The sequence below is a fragment of the Trachypithecus francoisi genome, unplaced genomic scaffold (genome assembly GCF_009764315.1).
Source record: "Trachypithecus francoisi isolate TF-2019V2 unplaced genomic scaffold, Tfra_2.0 Lachesis_group5, whole genome shotgun sequence".
Taxonomy (NCBI): domain Eukaryota; kingdom Metazoa; phylum Chordata; class Mammalia; order Primates; family Cercopithecidae; genus Trachypithecus; species Trachypithecus francoisi.
The window spans coordinates 11,030,109-11,053,178 of record NW_022681470.1 but is presented as its reverse complement, the minus strand read 5'-3'; the positions used below and the strand labels follow the sequence as shown (position 1 = coordinate 11,053,178).

General features: G+C 38.4%; 1 protein-coding gene across 8 annotated transcripts in view; it reads left to right on the top strand.

Annotated features, from left to right (window-relative positions):
* RYR2 (ryanodine receptor 2) overlaps positions 1–23,070 on the top strand; it is an 805,689-nt gene that overhangs the window by 457,141 nt on the left and 325,478 nt on the right. For all 8 annotated transcript variants that reach the window (XM_033200167.1, XM_033200166.1, XM_033200162.1 and 5 more), the window contains exons 18-20: positions 14,716–14,834; positions 15,850–15,983; positions 19,408–19,649. In XM_033200167.1, the coding sequence (XP_033056058.1) occupies positions 14,716–14,834; positions 15,850–15,983; positions 19,408–19,649 (495 nt within the window). The remainder of the gene's footprint in view (positions 1–14,715; positions 14,835–15,849; positions 15,984–19,407; positions 19,650–23,070) is intronic.

Genomic DNA, 23,070 nt, shown 5'->3' with positions numbered 1-23,070 from the left:
CCCACGATACTTATTGCTTGAGATCTGTTATTAGTGATACAGAAATCATGGCTAACTGATTTGAGTAGTACCACCAATTCGGGTAAGACTATTGGCTTTCTCCATGGTTAGTTTGGAGGTGGGATACCAGCAACCTGTGCTCATTCACTACTTTTTTCTGATTTTATTTCTCCCTTTGTATAGTCCTTTAGGGTGGCATTCCACAAAAATATTGGTTAGCCAGAGGAATAAAAGAGGAAGTCTTGTCTCAGAAAACCCACCAAATCCACTAAGGGCTTACTTGAGAAAAACTGCTTATTAGAAAACAAAATCACAACCAGTGATTTGCACATTCCACCTGGCCTGTTTCTAGTCTCTTTTGGAAACTGAGCTTAAGTGTCATTGTCAGGGGAAGAACTGAAGTTTTAGCTTTTAGGTACTGTTACTGACAGATGGCTATTTATTACCATTGTGTGGTCTGATTGCATCTTGCTTATGCCATTCTAGTTACTAAATATTTTTAGCATCACCCTTGGTCAAATCATTGCACGGTGTCACTTGCTTTCCGTCAAGTTTAAGTGCCTGTGACCTACTTAAGGCACGCAGTGATGGCTTAAGGCCTCTGTCTGGGTCTGAGTTCATAGATGCTTCTCTGCATTTTGAGTAACTTAGTCAAGTCTTCTCAAGCCCACTTGCCCCTTGATGGCCCTTTTAGTACCTAAGCTTTTAAAGTGAGAGCATATGAACACAGTAGTCAAAAGAGGGAAGTCATTCACCACCCACCCAAACCTTCCATCTGCAGTATCAAGGCAGGGTGCACAATTGTCCAGGCAGTCCCCTCAAGGGCAGTGTGATATAGTGAAAGTGGTCTTGATGGATATTAGCTGAGCTGCTTTGGCACTCACAAAGTGTGCCTGCTCTGGAGAGAGGTGACCAGGGTGAGGTCTCAGAGGATAGTCAGCCCATTAGGATACAATGTCCTAATTGTGGGCGATGGAGCGAAAGTTTCCTACTATTTCATTATCAAAAACAGGGTTCATCCCTACCAAGGCTGGCTCATCAGAAATGGCAGCTCATTTTAAAATCATTCTATTTCTACCTTCTTTGCTGCTGTGTTTAGGAAAAGCAGAGCTCATAGGTTACAGGTATGGATTTTGGAGTTGGACTGGCTTAATTCCAGTCCCAGCTCCACCCTTTACATAAATAGCTGCATGACCTTGACCAAGTCACTTAGCTCCTCTGTGCTTCCCGTTTTTTAAGCTGGCAATGGGAGTGGTAAAAATATCTGCCTCAGCGTGCTCTTAGTGACACTACAAATGTGCTTACTAAATTAAATGTATAAAAATACCACAGTACACACCTAGCACCTTTTATTTTTTGGATTTAGCAGTTGTTAGTAGCTACAGGATTAATTTGATTTTATTAAAAGCAAGGTTTTCCCATGTTAACACTGCTAGGATATGATATGGAGAATTTCAGATGGAAACACATAATAATAGCAAAGGCTGATACAAATTTTACTATGTTTTGGATGCTGTTCTAGTCTCTTTAAATATATTAACTTACTTTATCTGCACAATAACTTTATGAAGTGAATAATATTAGTATTCCCATTTCACAGCTAGGAAACTGAGACATGGTGAAATTGCTTTTCCAAGGCCAGACAGCATGTAAGCCACCAAGGCAGGCCTTGAGGGCACCCCCTACCCTCGCTTACTGTCTGGCAGCAAATTTCATACTCTTTCCCTTCATAATAGATGATGTCTCAACTGGGGGCGAGCGGGATGGATAATGATGGTAGGAGTGTGCACTGTATGTTATTCTAATGTGATAAAGAAATAGAATAACTCTCTCATGTAAATAGGCAAGTTCAGTTGTCACAGATTTGTAGAATTTCAGAGTGAAAGTGAAAGTGATTTCTGGAGGCTTCCTAACCCACCTAGCCTCCGTTGTGGCCTTACTATCCCTCTCTTGAGTTACATTGGATAATGCAGGCTTAGTGGTGAATGATTCAAAATACTACTCTTCATTGAATCACAAAGTGTTTTGGTCTTCTGGTAGTACTTTCTCATATTCTCCGATCTGAAGTGATTTGCTCCGTTTTCCAAAAATACATCCACTTTTAAATGCAGTAAGTTGTTGTATTTCACCGTACACGTACTGACATATCTCACAACTGTATACCATTCTACACGCAGTGCCCTATCTGAAATTGTGCTTTTTGTCAATGTATTGTGCAACCTTTCTCCTGTCCCTGACTTTACACTTGCTAACGACAACAACTAGGCTATTCTAGGCACCTGTATTTGTTTTCTTTGCGATCATTGGGAATGATGCCCTCGGTGTGTCTTTGTGCTTCAGGAGAACTTTTAAAATTGATGGAACAATGAAGCTGATGCTGTGCCCAGTTTACATTTCTGCCCAAAACGATAGCTCTCAATAAATGTTTGCTGCTTTGAGGTACACATCTTTTGGAAGAACTCATTAATCTGTATTCGTCTTGCTCCAGGGGACCCATCTTAAAAAATGCTCAGGTGTATATGTCTTGTAAACCTTTGAGTAAGGTTCTAGAGCAAACAATTACATCTGCCAGCATTTCTGTGGGTCCTGAGGCCCATGGTCTTAGATTTTTGAACATTATTATGACTGCATAGTTTTCAATTGTGCAACCAAGGAGCTATCAAGTGAATTTAGGGCACTGTGCTGAGAGTGTCATATGCATTCCTCCACTGGATTTCCACAATTACTCTATAAGGTAGGCTTTATTCTAATTTCCATTTACAAATTAAGAATCTGAGGCTACACAGCTCAGATGTCACTTTTTCAAGGGAAAAGGAAACTAATGGACCTAGGATTGAACTTCTGTGGTCTGTAAGCTCTATGAGAGCAGGGATGAGGCCAGTTGTGCTCCCCATTTTGCTCAAATCCCGGACCTAACACAGCAAATGGTCCATTTGATGTACTTAGTGATGCATGAATTAATAAATGAAAGAGACCCTCAGAAAACCAGAACCATGAGTGTCAACAGCAAGGTAGGCATATCTGGCTGGGCATGGTGGTTCATGCCTATAATCCCAGCACTGTGAGAGGCTGAGGCAGGTGGATCAGTTGGGATCAGGAGTTTGAGACCAGCCTGGTCCACACGGTGAAACCTTGTCTCTACTAAAAATACAAAAATCAGCTGGGTGTGGGGTGTGGTGGCATGCACCTGTTGTTACAGTTACTTGGGAGGCTGAGGAAGGAGGATCGCTTAAGCCTGGGAGGCAGAGGCTGTAATGAGCCAAGATCGTCTCAAAAGAAAAAAAAAGAAAAAAAGAATGTCTTAACGTAGTAATGGTTTCCTACCTGGCATTCCACATTCTCTTAAGTTTTGAGATGTGGCAATTTATACAAATAAATGTTTGTATAGGATAAAAATTCTAATACTGTTACTTGTTGTATAATGAACTGCTTTTAGTTGACATTCTCTTTCCTTTGAACTGGACTTTATCTTCTATAGTTTGTCTATTTTTTATAAATCATGGCTCCTTAAACTGAAGGCAGCAAACCATCAGAGGCCTAATTAAGGCTGCATAGTACATTATAATTACAGGGCTCATTTTATGGGTTTTATTTCAGCTAATTTACTCCAGGAAACTCTTGACTCATATTCATCTTTTCTGCTAATAAAATACTCTTGGTCCATCATTTTTGTTTATCTGTTTTGCAAATGCATCCATGATATTCCCTCATTGTGTATATGAATAATGATGTGATCCACCTTTTATCTTCGCTAACTTCCATTTTTATTAATTTTTCTCTCCTTTTTCTAATTTTGCCAAGCTGTGTTATATTTTAATTTTAACCTCTGTTGCTTTTTTCTCCTTTTTGGAGCTTTATGAGTGCTCAGATTTAATGGGCTTATTTTCTTCTTTAGCCACAAAACCAGCATAAAAATAGGAAGCATATGTAATTATGTATTTTTGTAGTTTGGCTTGAGCCCACATCTCTTGGAATTATTTTTAAGTACATATATATATATATTCATATCAATTTATTTTTCTCCCTCTATTTGTGTGACTAATGGAAACTCTATTTAGAGTAACATATTTATTTCATGAGTTAGCCCCCTATTAACAGGAAGCAAAATGTGCACTGCTTCTTTTTTCTTTTCTTTCTGATTATTTGTAAAGAAGAAACAGTTAAAAACTAATTTATCAGTTTATCTTGTACTGAAACTCAAATGATTTCTTGACTTCACGTTTATACCCAGTTTGAACAAACAAAAACATTTTCTCTGGCTCAGTGGTGATTCAGTTTGTGATACGCAAAATTCACTGCAAACATTTTAAAAGACATATTGTAATGATGCTATATGTTGACTCATTATTCACCTCTTGCTATTTGTTTTGGGTAGACCCAATTCTCCTTGGTAGGAAGAGCAAACTAAACTTCCAGTTAGCTCAAGCTATAAATCTCTATAGTTCCTACTTTCTCATTTTCCCTCATGGTTGTGCTTACTCTTGAAAATAAGACAACTTAGATGCAATGCGTAAGTTATCACTCATTGGCAGTCTAATTTAAACTAGTGGAAAAAAACAACAGATCTGTGCCTTTACAGAACCCCCTCAGATGCACAGGCCCAGATACAAATTACTGCTTTTACACATAACTGAGATTCTTTCCCTTACAGCCTGACCATTGCTGTGTAGCAAAAAACAAAAAAACAAAAAAACAAAAAACAAAAAACAAAACAAACAAAACCTCCCAATTCCTTGGCTCTTTTGCCAGCCTGGAGCTAGCTAGACCATGTCTTCTGCTACTGAAAATTGCTGCTTACTTCATTTGCACGTTTTTCTTTTTGCATGATGTTAGTACCATAAGAGGACACTCCTGTTAACCAGGGCTGCTTTATGCCTTGTTTCCGCATTTATTAACCCTGAGTCTTAGTTGAACTTTCACTATTTTTTTTTGATTTTGTGAGTACATAGTAGGTGTATATATTTATGGGACACATGAGATGTTTTGATACAGGGATGCAATGTGAAATAAGCACATCATGGGGAATGGGGTATGCATCCCCTTTCAAGCATTTCTTCTTTGAGTTACAAGCAATCCAATTACACTTTTTAATTTAAAGAGTTAATTATACATTTAAAATGTACAATTAAGTTATTATTGGCATTAGTCGCACTGTTGTGCTATCAAGTAGTAGATCTTACTCATTCTTTCTATTTTTTGGTACCCATCAACCATCCCCACATTCCCCTAGAGCCCCCCACTACCCTTCCCAGCCTCTGGTAACTACCCTTCTACTTCCTGTGTCCATGAACTCAAATGTTTTGATTTTTAGATCCCACAAATAAGTGAGAACATGTGATGATTGTCTTTCTGTACCTGGTTTATTTCACTTAACATAATCATCTCCAGTTCATCCATGTAGCTGCAAATGACTTGATCACATTCTTTTTTATGGCTGAATAGTACTCCATTGTGTATATGTACTGATTTTCTTTATTCATTCATCTGCAGATGGACATTTAGGTTGCTTCCAAGTCATTGCAATTAAGAACAGTACTGCAACTAACATGGAGTGCAGATATCTCTTCGATATATTTCTTTGTTTTGGGTATATACTCAGCAGTGGGATTGCTGGATCACATAGTAGCTCAATTTTTAGTTTTTTGAGGAACCTCCAAAATGTTCTTCGTAGTGGTTTTCCTAATTTACGTTCCCACCAGCAGTGCGGGAGGGTTCCCTTTTCTCCATATTCTTGCCAGCATTTGTTATTGCCTGTCTTTTGGATATAAGCCATTTTAACTGGAGTGCAATGATATCTCATTATAGTTTTGATTTGCATTTCTCTGATGATCCTTCACTGCATTTTTGACTCAACTCTCCTGTAATCTCAAGAATGCAAAACTTTCTGTGGTTCTGCCCACTTGCCATCCTTGTTTCTCTGTGTCTCGCTGTCTCTGTCGCCGAGGTCTAACAGGCTGGTTTAATTTCTCCTGATTTACTAATATACCTGATTTTATTTTAATAACTAACTTTGATTCCATGTCTTCATGCTGATTCATAGGTATCTCCCCTGAATTCTCCTTTGATCAGTGTTATCCATTCAGCATTTCTCTACCTCTTACCACTATCATCCCTGCTCAACAAAGGAGCATCTCGGTAATTCTTCCCTGTTGATCTTTGTTTCATTTGCCTTATTTTATTTCAACCATAAAATAATAGTAAGTACTTACATAGCATTGCTTTGATCCAAGCTCTGTTCTAAATGTCTTACATGTATTGCTATTCATAACAATGTCCCCTCTCCCAGGCACCATTATTACGTCCATTTCATAGATGTGGACACTGGAGCATAGAGATGTTAAATAATTTGCTAAAAACCTGCGAGGACACAAAACTAGGCACGTCAGCTTATGTCCATGCTTATCACCAGTGTATAATACAATAGAATAGTAATGATACCTCTTACTGTGATATTTCCCCATTAAGCTTTGTAAATACCAAGACTACCAATCAATTACTCTTCTGAAAAGTTGACGGTCTGTCACATCCCTAAGTTATTTGCATTCAGGAATGCAAATGTCGTTCATGTTCTGTGTGTTTCCCTGTTCTTTCTAGTCATTTACCAGTTTACTTCCCCATCTTTTTACTTGTTATGTCATTTTGTTTAATTACTCAGAGCTAAAAGACAAATTTTCCTACTTTCAGTGAAACATCAGTGAAATCTGGGGATATTAATAAAAAGGTTCTGACCGAAAAAGCTCTAACGAGTTTCAACTCCCAGATAGGAGGGAAAAAATCCCCAAACAATAGCCTGTGGTTTGAATCATTTGTAATTAATTGGGTCTCTGATTGTGCCTTCTTTCACTGATCTGCTGTGGGCACCACCAAACTGTTTGACTGGCACTGAATCTCCAGGGTTTTCTTTACATGGGGCAGTTCAATTCCTACTAATTAGCACTCAGCCGGAGTCTTCCTGTTTGCTTACCTCTAGCTTAGACGAAAGGGTTTCCAGGTCATGAATTTCAGGTGAGGCCATGTGCTCCTTCTGGAGTAATCTTTTGTCCAGTATTATTACTCCTACTTGAAATAGAGGTGGAAGAGAGACTTTCCTTCTCCCAGAGCAGAATCACACTCCTGTATCCTTCATGAATAGAGAACGAGGTTCCATCTAAATCCACATACATCTTGGTGTTCTGGGATGATTTTGACTTTGTTTTATTTTGGCAGAACAGTTGTAACCATAGGTGAGGAAACAGTACCCAGCAGGGGGCAGTGAGGAGGGCGTGGTGGTTTCCACATCGGTGATTTTCCTGGGCTTTCCGCAGTGATCATGGGAGCACCAGTGTCATGGTTTGCTTTGTCCCCACGTTGGTCTTCTGTGCCTGTGTGGCTACCAGTCTAATTCCATTCACTTCTCCCAAATGTAAGCTTATGCCTACTTGCTATGAGGCAAAATCCCCAGGCTAGATTCTTCTTGATAGGTAAAGTCAACCTACATAGAGCACTCTTGCCCTGTGGCTTGTTTCTAGTTTTTCTATACAGATTCTCAACAAATTTTGTTCAACCTCAGACAGCCTGAGTTGTGACCTGTGAATATACAATAGCAAAGTCAACTTTAATCTCTGATGAAGTTCCTACAGATTTGTAAGTCAAGTGACAAAAGTCTAAGTCTATCAGTAAAAAGCAAACAGGATCACTTTTTTGGTTACAAAAAACATGATAAGGAATATTGTCTACCCATCCTAGCACTTGGCAGCCACTCCCAATACCATTAAGTTATTCCTAGACATTTAGTTACATCCTTGGAGATTTTCCTTTCTCAAGAGAACGTAAATAATTCACAGTTACAACTATAAAAGTTTTAAGGCAAATGGCTAAATAATTGCACGTATTAAACATGCAGCGCCTGCAGCCTCAATTTTGTGTTCTATACACAAACAGCATGGAAATTTGCCTAATTCACCAAGTAAAATTTTTCCTCAAATTAAAACACAGATAAGGAAATCCTAGCACTAAGAAATATAAATTCTCTATGTCATGTCTTCTGTCTTTTCTACCTTTAAAATCCTAACGGTTTTAAGTAAAATTCTCCAAATATAAAGTATGTCAGTTGTCCTATTTACACTTAACAATAACGAATCTTGTTATGAGTAACAAATGGCAGATTTCTTTTGTTTAAATAGAATGTGAGAACCAACAGTCCATTTATATTCATTCACTTATTTTTGCAAACATGAGATGGCCTTCCCTGGGTCAGAGTGAGCTGGGTGACAAGGAGGCAAAATTAAATCAATATCTGCTCTCAAGGGCTCTTTCTGTAATGGGGGATTGAAATAAGAATTTTAAAAATGTGAATGTGCTTGTTACTACAAAAGGAGGAATAATTAATTCATCCTGGGGCATTGGTAAAGGCTCACCAAATGAGGTAACTTTCAACCTTTGCAAGCTGATTGAGATTTTGCAGTCTCAGAAGGTGGGAGTGTATTTAGATCTGAGAATAACATCAGCAAAGGATTGAAGGTGCGCAAGTTCCTGTAAGTTTCAAGAGGGTCTTGCCTGCCTGCTTCACCGCTGATCCCATTCCTTGGAACAGTGACTGATATAGATGCTTAATAAACATATATGATTCATTTGTAGGTATACATATTAATCATTTGTGGGAGGAAGTGGCAGGAATTGAGACTGCAAAGGAAGGTTGCACTATCTGGTGTAGGGACTGATATTCTATGCTAAGGGGAGTGGACTTTGACCTTGGAAGGTCTGGTAAGCCATTAAAGATTTTAAGCAAGGGAGTGACATTGATTAAATATGTGCTTCAGCATAACCGCCTACAGTTAGGAGGATGGGTTGGGGAGGGAGGAGAAACTGGAGGAGAGGATATAGTGAGAGGCTATTCAGTGAAAGGAGAGGATGAGTTTAGGAGATAAATTTGGACACAGGATTAATGAGTTTTAACAATTACATTTAGGAAAATGAGAAAGTGAAAGAGAATTCAAAAATGACTTCAGGTTTGTAGCTTGAATATACAGATGGACGATGGATGAGAGAAGCAATTTTACATGTATATGTACAAAGAAAGGTGTTATGTTCAGCTTTTGGAAAAGTTAGTTGGGGGTATTTAGAGACATTCTCATTGAAATGTCCAGAAGACAATTAGGAGATGATATTTGAAATTAACCTGGAATAGTCAACTTAAGTTCTTGTTACTCCTCACTACTAAGGTAAATCATGCATATTAAATGGCCAGTACCCTGAGACCAACCCTAGTTTATTGCTGTATAACACTTAGTTCTGATATAAACCCTCAGTACTGTCTCCATGTGGTAACTGGCAGGTTTTGTTTATGCTTATTCCAAATTTATGGAATGAAAATAAGTTTATATAACTTGGATGAAGTATAAGACTTAAAAAATTCTTTCCATAGATTAAAGGTTAATTATAGTTATATACTATAGAGAGGAAAGGCAGCTAATGTTACTGGCCTTTTGTTGTAAGGCCTCATTAAGTTGCATGAATTGAATAAGTATTGAGATTTAATGGCAGAAATAAAATGTAAATAGACATTACTTCCTATTGTTTTATGATTCTTTTAAAATATGTTTCCTACTATAAAAGTTATGCATGCTCATTTCACAGAATTTATGAAATATTGGGAGAGAAGTATACAAATCCAGCAATAACCAAGACTAACCATTTTAGGTAATAACTTCTGGTCTTCTTTGAAATATGTATTTTATACAAATGAATATATTTTACATAGTTGCAATTATCATGTATATGTTATTTTGGATCTACATTTAAAAAGTCACATTGATTATTATATATTTCTATGATATTAATAGGTTCTCTCAAATCATTTCTATAAACTTATTAAAACATAAAATTCAATTGCTTTGCCTTATTAGTTGTAATTGGTTGAATTTTTTAAGGTAATTTGTAGCATAGTTATAATTCTTTCATTCCATAATATTGTTATGATCTGCCAAGCTTTTAAATTTGAGAATCTAACCATAAGCTTCATGACTATAGCTATTTCTTGGTCTTATTGAATGTATTTGGTATTTAGTGGTCAAATGATTATAACTATTGATATTGTAACCTTTAAGCACTGTTTCTCTGCATCATTTTTCACCCGTGTTCAAAGCATATATCAGCATAATTTAAATATCCACATAATATTGTATAACTATTCCTTTGTTTATTTAAAAATGGGTTCTTTGGTGTTTCCCATTTGTTTTCCTTTAAGAATTTCTTATTAAGCTTATTTGCTGTTTATTTCAATAAAATTAAAAATCAAATTTATTTCAGGCTGGGGACTGTGTCTTGCGACTATAATCTCAGCACTTTGGGAGGCCAGTGGGAGGATTGCTTGAGCCCAGGAGTTCAAGACCAGTCTGGGCAACATAATGAGACCACCCTCCTCTCTACAGAAAAAAAAAAGCTCAGCATGGTGGCAGGCACCTATAGTCCCAGCTACTCAGGTGGCTACAGGAGGCTTGGGGGGAGGATTGCTTAAGCCCAGGGGCTTGAGGATGCAGTGAGCTATGATCCTGCCAGCGCACTCCAGTGTGGGCAACTGAGCAAGATCCTGTCTCAAAAAAATTATTCCAATAAACCAGGGTTATTCTTAAGGTATTGACCATCTAATAGGCCTGCATATTCCAGTTTATTCCAATAAAATTGAAAATAAAATGTGCTTTCTTTGACATTTTATTGTCATAATTAATAGAATTAGAAGCAGTCAATTTTTTTCAAGTGTTTACTTGTTGGATCTGACCTGGTAGAACTGAAAAATAAAGGAATTGTTTTAATGTTAAACACCAAATTCTGAAAGCTTTCTGTTAGACTAGGCTAAATAGGAGAAAAATCGGGAATTTGTTTTCATATAGCTATTTTTGCACTTTGTGACATACGCTATTTACTTCCAAAATCTAGTCATATCTTTTCTAATATATTTAGTTTATTCACTCTGTGGACCTTCATGAGTGTTTATTTAGCAAGAAAATTTATTGGTCTTGGTCGTAACTTCTTGGTCTTTTTTCTTAATGGTTAAATTCTATTCCACGACTGGCAATCTTTTTCTGAAAAAGGCTAGTGTCTTAGTCAAGTAGGACTGTTGTAACAAAATATCATAAACTGGATGATTTATAAATTACAGAAATTTATTTCTCACAGTTCTAGATTCTGGGAAGTCCAAGATCAAGGCTCCTTCAGGTAAACTGTCCTGTGGGTCTCCTTTCTCATAGAAAGTTCGTCCTCACATGGTGGAAGGGACAGCAAGCTCCCCTGGGGCCTCCTTTATAAAGGCACTAATCCCATTCTTAAGGGCTCTACCTTCATGACCTAATCACCTCCCTAAGGGGAACATCTCCTAATACCATTGTCAGGCCTTTGAGCCCAAGCTAAGCCATCATATCCCCTGTGACCTGCACGTGTATATCCAGATGGCACATCCTAAAGCAACTGAAGATCCACAGAAGAAGTGAAAATAGCCTTAAATGATGACATCCCACCATTGTGATTTGTTCCTGTCCCACCCTAACTGATGCATATATTCTCCCCCACCCTTAAGAAGGTACTTTGTAATATTCTCTCTTGCCCTTAAGAATGTACTTTGTACGCCTATCCCAAACCTATAAGAACTAATGATAATCCCACCACCCTTTGCTGACTCTCTTTTCGGACTCAGCCCGCCTGCACCCAGGTGAAACAGCCTTGTTGCTCATACAAAGCCTGCTGGTGGTCTTTTCACAGGGACGCGTGTGACAACCATCACCTTGGGGGTTAGGATTTCAACATATCAGTTTTGAGGAGACGAAAACATTCAGACCATAGCAACCAGATAGTTAATATTATAGGTGCGTGGACCATGAGGTCTGTTAACTCAACCCTGCCTTTGTAGTGTGAAAGCAGCTATAGACAGTATGTAAATGTGGGTGCATGGAATACACAATAAAATTTTATTTATAAAAACAGGCAGTGTGCATCTGATAAGGGTCTAATATCCAGAATCTTTAAGAAACTTAAATCACCCAATAAGCAAAAGCCAAATAACACCATTAAAAAATTGTCTTGAACAGACTTGAACAGACACTTCTCAAAAGAAGACAGACAAGCAGCCAACAAACATATGAAGTTTTCTACCCACATCTCCAATCACCAGAGAGAAATGCAAATCAAAACTACAATGAGATACCATCTCATACCACTCACTCTTGGCTATTGTTAAAAAGTCAGGCCGGGCACGGTGGCTCACACCTGTGATCCAGCACTTTGGGAGGCTGAGGTGGGCAGATCACCTGAGGTCAGGAGTTCGAGACAAGCCTGGCCAACATGGTGAAACCCCGTCTCTACTAAAAATACAAAAATTACCTGGGCATGGTGGTAGGTGCTCATAATCCCAGCTATCCAGGAGGCTGAGGCGGGAGAGTTGCTCGAACCCTGGAGGTGGAGATTGTAGTGAACTGAGATCGCACCATTACATTCCAGCCTGGGTAACAAAAGCAAAACTCCATCTCAAAAAGAAAAAAAAAAAAGAGTGCCCCTGCCCCCCCAAAAAAGATGCTGGTTAGGCTGCAGAGAAAAGGCTTACATTGTTGGTGGGAATGTAAATTAGTTCAGCCACTGTGGAAGGCAGTTTGGAGATATCTCAAAAAACTTAACAGAGAACTACCGTTTGACCCAGCAAGCCTGTTACTGGGTATATACCTGAAAGAAAATTAATTGTTTTACCAAAAAGACACATGCACTTAAATGTTCATGGCATCACTATTCTCAATAGCAAAGACATGGAATCAATCTAGGTACCCATCAACAGTGAACTGCATAAAGAAAATGTGGTACATATGCATCATGAAATACTATGGATTGGATAAAGAAAATGTGGTACATATACCCCATAGAATACCATGCAGCTATAATAAGAGTGACATCATGTCCTTTATAGCAACATGGATGCAACTGGAGGTCGTTATCCTAAGCGAATTAATGCAGGAACAGAAAACCAAATACAGCGTGTCATCACTTATAGTGGGAGCTAAACAAGGGGTACTCGTGGACATAAAGATAGCAACAATAGACTAGGCACTACTAAGCAGAGGTGGGTGAGGGGATGGGAACAAGGGTTGAAAAATTACCTATTGGTTGGGGTATACTCACTACCCCGTTGATGGTTGATGGGATCAGTTGTACCTCAGACCTCAGCATCATGTGATATATCCATGTAACAAACCTGCACATGTATCCCTTGAATCAAAAATAAAAGTTGAAATTATTTTTTATAAAAAGGCAGCCATGTGCTCTATAGCAATCAATAATGGAGAGAAAACAAGCAAACACACCAGGATAGCATGACCACTCTGTTAAAAATGCTTTTCCATTTCCATGATTTTATTTTAGCACAGAATGAATGAGTTTATTTTATTCCTGTGTTTTTAGTAATAGCAAAAAAAAAAAAAGGTATTCGGTTTTAGTATACTTATATAAAGATCTGCTTTAACTCATCAGCCTCTTGTATTATTATTTTCTATTGTCTTTGATTTTTAACTGTTATGCATTGTTGGAACACAGCAGCTGATTTTGAACAGCTCCACAATTTAACTCAGAATCCTTTTGGCTGAATATATATTTGTATTTTAACAAACTAAGTTATTAGTGAAGAAATTAGCACTAACTCTCCTTGTTTTGTAATGGGTTGGGGCTTGGATCAAATATAGATTGTGACAGCCATAGAGAATTGCTTCTGTATTCTATAATACCTTTGTAAATGTAAAACTTTGTATTTCTTTTCTAAGAATATTAACTCCATTTGAGATGTATGACCCTTTCTACAGGGTTCCTCTGGGGCTGTTCCCAAAACTGTGTAACTCTTAGATGTGATGTTTTCTGTATGTTGGGTCTAATTGCTGTGAATGGGATCCATTCTCATTGTTGACAAGGCAAGCTTATTCTGAAAACATGAACACAGAGGTACACATTTAGCTTTACAAGTTCATGCTAAAATTTCTTATAATGAAATTTATTTTCTCTTCTTTCCTTTTTAAACTTTAAGAAAAGGCATATACTATTTTATCTTTTGTGGTGGCTAGTACCTAAAAATATCACGATTTTTAATCCAGTTTTATACATTGTGTTATTTCTATTTGTTTTTGTCTTATTTTACATATTTCTCTTATTTAACAAACTAAGAAATCTTTTCTACTATAAACCTCAAGGAGAATGTCATGATCTTCATGGATTAGAATGCAATGTTGCAGGATTACACTTTCAGTGCCAAGAAGCTTCATAAACTGGCCCTAACCCGCCTGTCCCCTCCCCACTCACTCCGTACATTAGGCACACCAGATATGCCCCACATTCAAGACTTTACTCATACACGTACTGCCTTTCCTTTCCTGGAAAGCCTGAAAAGGGTCATGAACGTATTCTTTAAGGCTCCATCTGCATGTTGCTTTCTTTGCTACCTCTTCCAGGTAGCATTACTTGCTGCTTCTGCTAAACACCACGTCTCAGTTGTTTGCCTTTTCCTCCCTCAACTGTGATGTCATCATCTTTGGATATTAGTCCCCTCTCCCAAACACCACCTGTCACCTATCACAGTGCCTTGTGACAGTCACATTGAGCACAGATAATTACATGTTGTACTGAATCCACATATGTAGAAAAAGGAAGGCACACTGGTCATTGTATACCAATTAATCACTTTTATTTTTTCCTCTTTCTTTGTTTTATCTTTAGGCATTCTGGAAGTTTTACACTGTGTTTTAGTAGAAAGTCCAGAAGCTCTAAATATTATTAAAGAAGGACATATTAAATCCATTATCTCACTTTTAGACAAGCATGGAAGAAATCACAAGGTAAATGAACTATTTCGTTTCCCTGAATGAATTCTCAAATCCTTTTAGATATGTTTTTTAAATACAGTAACTTTTAAAAAGTGTGTCAAATTTTTCATGAATGTTTTTCTTCTCTTTATTATTTTTTGAGCAGTCGTGCTCTGTCGCCCAGGCTGGAGTGCAGTGATGTGATCTGAGCTCACTGCTGGGCTGGAGTGCAGTGGTGTGATCTGAGCTCACTGCAACCTCCGCCTCCAGGGCTCAAGCAATTGTCCTGTCTCGGCCTCTGGAGTAGCTGGGACTACAGGTACATGCCACCATGCCCGGCTAATTTTCGTATTTTAAGTAGAGACAGGGTTTTACCGTATTGGTCAGACTGGTCTTGAACTCCTGACCTCAGGCAATCCACCTGCCTTTCCTCCCAAAGTGTGGGATTACAGGCATGAGCCACTGTGCCCGGCCTTCATCTCTTAATCATGATCAAGTAATATTGTTTAGTGTTTATTCATAGCATCAGTGGGAACATGAACAGTTCTCAATTTATATATGAAGAAAAGTTGGAAAGTTAGTGGGAAACTACTGTAATGTTTAAATAACTGAGTCAAATGTAACTGGAGGAATGTGTTTGCTTTGTAAAAAGTGCTGCTGATGCTTGATTCTGAAGGGAGAATTAGAAACAGCTGAAAGTGACGGCACACAGTGACTCATGTCTGCCATCCCAGTGACTGGGGAAGCCAAGATGGGAGAATCGCTTGAGGCCAGGAGTTTGAGACCAGCCTGGGTAATATAGCAATACCCTGTCTTTACAAAAAAGGAAAATTAGCCAGACATGGTGGCAGGAACCTATAGAGGCTGAGGCAGGGGGATTCCTTGTGCCCGGGAGTTCGAGTCTGCAGTGAGCTGTGATCGTGTCACTGCACTTCAGCCTGGGTGACAGAGTGAGATGCTGTCAAAAAGGAAGGAAGGGAGGGAGGAGAGAAAGGATGGAAAGGCAGGGAGGGAGGGAGGATCAACTGAAAGTAATTTCTCTTTTCAGGTCCTGGACGTGTTGTGCTCACTCTGTGTTTGCCATGGGGTTGCAGTCCGTTCTAACCAGCATCTCATCTGTGACAATCTCTTACCAGGAAGAGATTTGTTATTGCAGACACGTCTTGTGAACCACGTCAGCAGGTAAATTCAGACAGTGTCACCTGACAGGCAACATAATAAAAGAATTAATGTTCTTGTCCTGTAGCTGATACTATATGGTCTGTTTTTTAAATTAGACCATATAGTAGTATTTTCTGTATTTTTGCAGTGAATAATATGTCTTTTTCTCTAACAATCAGATGGGATAATAATAAATGAACCTAGCAAAATATGGCTTTGCCGCAAACACATGGATAAGAGCTTTTATTCACATTCCTATGTAGATAGATAATCATTGACATACTCAGGACCATCCTGACAACTGTATAGGTATATGGTTGTATATAATTATGCTTTACATCTTCTTAGAATGTAACTAAAACACTATCCTTCAATATCATTTTTTTAAATTATTTTTTTGAGACAGAGTCTCGCTGTCCCCCAGGCTGGAGTACAGTGGCGCGATCTCGGCTCACTGCAAGCTCCACCTCCCAGGTTCACGCCATTCTCCTCCCTCAGCTTCCCGAGTAGCTGGGACCACAGGCGCCCGCCACCAAGCCCAGCTAATTTTTTTATATTTTTAGTAGAGACGGGGTTTCACCAGGTTAGCCAGGATGGTCTCGAACTCCTGACCTCGTGATCTGCCTGCCTCAGCCTCCCAAAATGTGGGGATTACAGGCATGAGTCACCACGCCCAGCCCCTTCAATATCATTTTGAGGTACCTGCTGTGTACAATCAAAAATAGAATGTCCAAAATGTAATATATTATGCAAATAACCAATAAAACTACATCTTCAGTTAGATCTGCCTTCCAAGGCACCTCCCGTTCATCGCGTACCGTGTGCCAACTGTGGTGCTGAGGGCTTTATGTGTATTCTATACTGTTTGTGTCTGTGCTTTCCTAGGAACCACTGGGATTCACATTTTATAGACGAAAAACCTGGAACTGGAAGTGGAACTCAGATCTAAATCCAGAGACTGAGCTTATAACCACCATACCACACTGCCTTTCTTATCCCTTGTATTAGTCAGGCTTCTCTAGAGGTACCGGATGAACAGGATAGCTGTCTATATGAAAGGGAGTTTATTAAGGAGCATTGACTCACACGATCACAAGGTGAAGTCCCACAATAGGCCATCTGCAAACTGAGGAGCAAGGAAGCCAGTCTGAGTCCCAAACCTCAAAAGTAGGCAGGCCAGAAGTGCAGCCTTTAGCCTGTGGCTGAAGGCCTGAGAGCCCCTGGCAAACCACTGCTAAGTCCAGGAGTCCAAAAGCAGAAGAACTTAGGAGTCTGATGTTCAAGGGCAGGAAACATCCAGCACAGGAAGAAGAGGAAGGATGGAAAACTCAGCCAGTCTAGTCTCTCCACGTTCTTCTGCCTGCTTTTATTCTAGCTGTGCTGGCAGCTGATTAGATGGTGCCCACTCAGATTGAGGGTGGGTCTGCCTCTCCCAGTCCACTGACTCAAATGTTACTCTCCTTTGACAACACCCTCACAGACACACCCAGGAACAATACTTTGCATCCTTCAATCCAATCAAGTTGACACTCAGTATTAACCATCACATCCCCCAGATGAACACATAAATAAATAAGAAGAAATAACTGCTTACAATCACAAAATGCTGTGTGTGATAGTAGTAACATTGACACGCTGTATCTAGCAGCTAGCCCAGAGATACTGATAACGTCATCCTGTTTTAAACATAAATGTGGGGTTTGTTGTGTATTTCTATGATGTGTTTTGTTTTTTGAGATAGAGTCTTGCTCTGTCACCCAGGCTGGAGTGCAGTGGCATGACCTTGGCTCACTGCAACTTCTGCCTCCTGGGTTCAAGCCTTTCTCCTGCCTCAGCCTCCCAGTAGCTGGGATTACAGGTGCACACCACCACACCCAGCTGATTTTTGTATTTTTAGTAGAGATGGGGTTTCACCATGTTGGCCAGTGTGGTCTCGAACACCTGACCTCGTGATCCACCTGCCTTAGCCTCCCAAAGTGCTGGGATTACAGGTGTGAGCCACCGCACCCAGCCAATGTGTGTGTTATTTAAAAAATATATATAATATATAATATGTATATACTTATTGCATATTCACTCTATGGCAGAGACTTCTTTACATTTATTCTATTATTCCATCCTCACAACATGCTTAAACTTATAGATGTTTACCAGCCCATTTTCCAGGAGGATAAATGGAGGATGAGCAAGGTTTCATAACTAGTGCCAGGTCACACAGCTAGCAAACGGATGCTCAAATTTTCTCTCTGACTCAGAAACTCATGGTTTTCCAACTATACTTCCAACCACACTGTGCTAGAAAAATGGAAATTGTTGGGAAATGGTCGTTTTCCTTCGCTCCTTTTGAGGAGCTCCTTTTAAAAATAAGTCGATTATATATCAAATTGTGTTATCTCTGCTGAGCTGGGAAGCAAAGTCCAAACACCTTCTATGTTTTTGTTTGTTTGTTTTACAGTATTGACTTAAGATTTCCTTCATGATTCTTTATATAACAGACCTGCCATTCTTGAGTAGTATGTTCTGAGACCTTCATTCATTTCTACCTACTGCTACCATAGGGTATATGTCCTCTCCTAAAATGGAATTAAATACAAGTTATGAAAAATTTTTCTGTTCACAGTGAGGCTTAATGAACAACAAAGCTGATTAGTTACCTTGGTTCCTTCACAAACAACATGACCTACCTCAGCCCCGTACCCCATGTGACACAAAGCTTAGTTTAGGAAAATTTCCCCATGTCCGGAATTCCTAATAACTCCATTAATTCTAAAAGTTTGCTCTGAGTGTCTCAGTTTGTGACTTAAATACGATTAATGATATACAATGTGCTGAAGAGGAATTAAGACAAAATAACATTAGTCCCTTGGGTGACACTGCCAAGAAATCTCAGAAGCGAAACTGCTGATGGAATGTTCACAGTGAAGCTGGCTTTCACTGTATACTACTTCAGTGGTAGTTTTAATAATTTTGTTAGTAATTGAGGAAATATATATTTAGTATGTGGCATCTTAGAGAAGCATGACTAATGTTTAAAATAGTGAGATGTGGCTGGGCACGGTGGCTCATGCCTGTTATTCCAGCACTTGGGAGGTTGAGGCAGGAGGACCACTTTAGCTCGGGAGTTTGATACCATCCTGGGCACCATAGCAAAACCTTATCTCTACTAAAAAAAAAAAAAAAAAAAAAAATTAGTTGGGCTTGGTGGCACTCTCCTTTAGTGCCAGTTATTCAGGAAGCTGAGGTGGGAGGATTACTTGAGCCTGGGAGATGGTGACTGCAATAAACTATGATTGCATCGCTGCACTTCAGCCTAGGCAACAGAGCAAGACCCCGTCTCAATAAAATAAAATGAAATGAAATACAAAAGTAAAATTATGAGATGTAAATGCAAACAACGGAAGGTTTGTTTGGACTTTTCTTACATGTGATTCCTGTCTCTTTAAAGCATGAGACCCAATATTTTTCTGGGCGTCAGTGAAGGTTCTGCTCAGTATAAGAAATGGTACTATGAATTGATGGTGGACCACACAGAGCCCTTTGTGACAGCTGAAGCAACTCACCTGCGAGTGGGCTGGGCTTCCACTGAAGGGTATTCTCCCTACCCTGGAGGGGGCGAAGAGTGGGGTGGAAATGGTGTTGGAGATGATCTCTTCTCCTATGGATTTGATGGCCTTCATCTCTGGTCAGGTACGTGCTGTCCATTTTCTTTCACCATGTTCCAGAAGGAGATCTTTTGCTGGGCATTTCTGAAAGCTATTGGTGCTGCTTCCATTGGGTAATTCTATAGGGTATTAATCATTCAGAAATTTAGCATTGCGAGGATGAGTAAGAGTGTTGGGGAAAAAGCAGTATTTCACTAGGGGAAAAAGAAAACACTTACAATTATAGTACATTTCCAAGGGACTGCCTAGCTTATGAACAATGCTGTGTATTTAAAGATTTAAATAAAAATGTATTGCTTAGGAACAATACTGTGTATTTAAAGAGTGCATTCCAAAGCATGAATGACCTGCAAGAAACTTGTGAGTTTTCTGCTTTAATTGGTATGTTTAAAATTTTAGCTGCCAATAGAAAAGAACAAAAAACAACCCTTGGAAAATAATGGGAAGAAATAGACCAAGTTCAGCCTTCTGTTAGATAATGTAATGGTGGGAAATCAATAATTTGTAAAGTGTGATATGAGGACTCAGATTCTAATCAAATGACACTCTGTTTCAGAAGTATAAAATGGTTTAAAAATAAAGGAATAAGTCATTTCACCAGCTACCAACTCTTAGTTTTGATGGTTGAGTATGTATTAAAAATGAGTACTATATATTTAAAAATAATATTCTTTTCTCTAATTCATGAAGAAGTAGAGTTTGGTGAGCTCCATTTAAAAGCTTAGCTCTTGATTATGTAGATTTTTTAGATGTTAAAATTCATCTGAATTCTGCAGACATATGCTTATACTGGTAAAGCAGCATTTGGAATATAGTCTTGGTATAATCTTGCCATAGTTTATAAATTATTTAGCATATGGAAGATACAGAAAGTTACCTTAAGTTATAAAGCTGAACTTTGTCTCTTGTGGAGTACAAATGATAGGCATTTATGCATGCTTTATGGGCCTAAAAGCTTATGAAAAGTAAGAAATAAATTGAACTACACCTAAGACTTTATGGTAATGAGTTTATATCTGAAAGCATTCCATATAGTTGTATCTAACACTGATACTTACTGAATTCTTTCTTCATTGAGTGCCAATAGCTCAGTTGTCTAGAAGAGATGAAGCTGTATTTTGTTTTTGTGTGTGTATGTGCTTATTTATTTATTTACTTATTTACTTATTTATTTCGAGACAGAGTCTTGCTCTGTTGCCCAGGCTGGAGTGCAGTGGTGCAGTCTTGGCTCATTGCAGCCTCCGCCTCCTGGGTTCAAGTGATTCTCATGTCTCAGCCTCCTGAGTAGCTGGGACTACAGACTTGCACCACCACGCCCAGTTAATTTTTATATATATATTTTTAGCAGAGTTGGGGGTTTCACCATGTTGGCCAGGCTTATCTTGAACTCCTGGTCTCAAGTGATCTGCCTGCCTCCGCTTCCCAAAGTGCTGGGATTACAAGTGTGAGCCACTGTGCCCAGCCTCAATTTTTAATTTTTGTGAGTACATAAAAGGTGTATATATTCATGGTGTTGAAGCTGTGTTTTGCATATTTCATCTAACCTCTGAGGAATGTGGTTGGAGTCCTCACAGTACTGTGGACTGCTTTATACAAAGGCAACCTGTGCCAGCCGGACCATAGTCACAGTGCCTTGTTCCCATAGGAAAATTTTTCTGTTGACCAACCAGAGATAAAGAGCCCTCATTTCAGAAGACCTATTAAACACAAAATAGGGCTAATGTCCTTGTTATAAAATGTTTTAACTATAATCCTTTAGATACTATTACCTTCTCTCTCTCTAGCTCCTAGTATTGCTCTGCAGAAAATAAGTACTCAAATGAATAAATGAAACATGTTAACTTGTTTTCCCATTACACAGAGATTAGATTAAAAAAACATTAATCGACAGTGCCAAGTTGCTTTCATTTAGTCTCTCCATATAATAACGTATTTTACTATTTTTGTTTTGTATTCAATTTGAAGCTTTTTCTTTCGATATATTAAAAGTACCTGGTTCTTATGGAATTGAATTGTATGCATTATGCCTTTTATTACAAAGTATCTGTTAAATAGAACAATAAGAACAACAACAAGAAAATTTAGTGAATCTGTGGACATGTACCAGAGAGGATGGTAGGCACTGGAGTTTCAGGAGAAAAGCATCTTAAAATTTTATTCATTTTCTTAAATGGCAAGAAAAGATATATCATATCATGCCTGTAGTTGAAAAGTATTTTCTCTTAAGCCACTGGGGGTCTATTAAATGCTTTGCTGATTTTAGATTCGTAATCAATGAAGACAAATCTAAATTAATTGGAATGTGAGTTATGAAACTCGAATTCATAGTAACAGATAACCTTCTTGGAGGTCATTCTCCTGTTTTCTTCTTAATAGTTGATGTACAATTTAAAGTATCAAATATCAGTGATTTCTAGGTTGGAGCACATTCTCTGCCACTTAACATTTTGTAATTGGAGAGTGGCAGTATTCCTTGGAACAAGGATTGGGCTTATAAGCAAAAGTTTTTAGTTATGTCTTTATTTCTTCTCTTCAATTTAAACTTTGCGGTGTTGCTACATTTCCTCTCTGTCAATGCAGAACTGTATTTTGGGAATCCAGGTCCCAGGTGTCTGAAAGGACCAAAAGTGTAAAAAATCTTGGTGCTTTGAGAGAATTTAAATATAGAATTAGTGTGGAGGAATGTACAGGAAAGATGGGTACAGGTTTCTAATACAGGATCTATCAAGCTATCATATCCCTCAAAGTGAACAATATATTTGATTATCATAGATATCTTGTAAACAACATTGCTATTAGCTACAGATCTTGGTACAAACAAGAAACTAGACCTTTTTCTGCATTGCTTTTATATGATTTTTTAAAAATCTGCCTTTATTATATTCAGGGAATTCTAGAAGAGACACTTGATAGTGAATTTATCGCCTGTGGATTTGAATATTGGTAAAATAAAAAATGTTCACATTTTAAAAAGTAGGTATTCTCTACTACTGGCATTTCAAATATGTCCTTGGTAGAGATATTGGCATGCTAGAAATAAAAAGAATTATTAAAAAATACAAAGCACGTATCACAAAGTCTGATTTTGTCTTTGCTCAAATTGAAGGTTTTGTTTATGTTTGTGAGCATATATGTTTGGATGGGCCTTGCCTTCTGTTCTTCCAGCATGCAGTGAGAAGCAGATGCTCTTGGGACTGATTAGCAAAGGAGTTCTTAGAATCAGGAATGGGCTTAGGTTGGTCTTGCCAGGGCAAGAAACAACATTTATAAAATATCATTTTCATGCCTCCAGTTATATCCTGCTTTACTTAAGAAGCCAACCAAGATCTTGTGTGAAATAAATGTAAAACAAAAACCAATTGACCTATAGTTATCTCACAATAAACAACGTGCTGCAGGAATGAATGATCGTATTTTCTGCTTTCATTATCTGTATGTATTTTTAT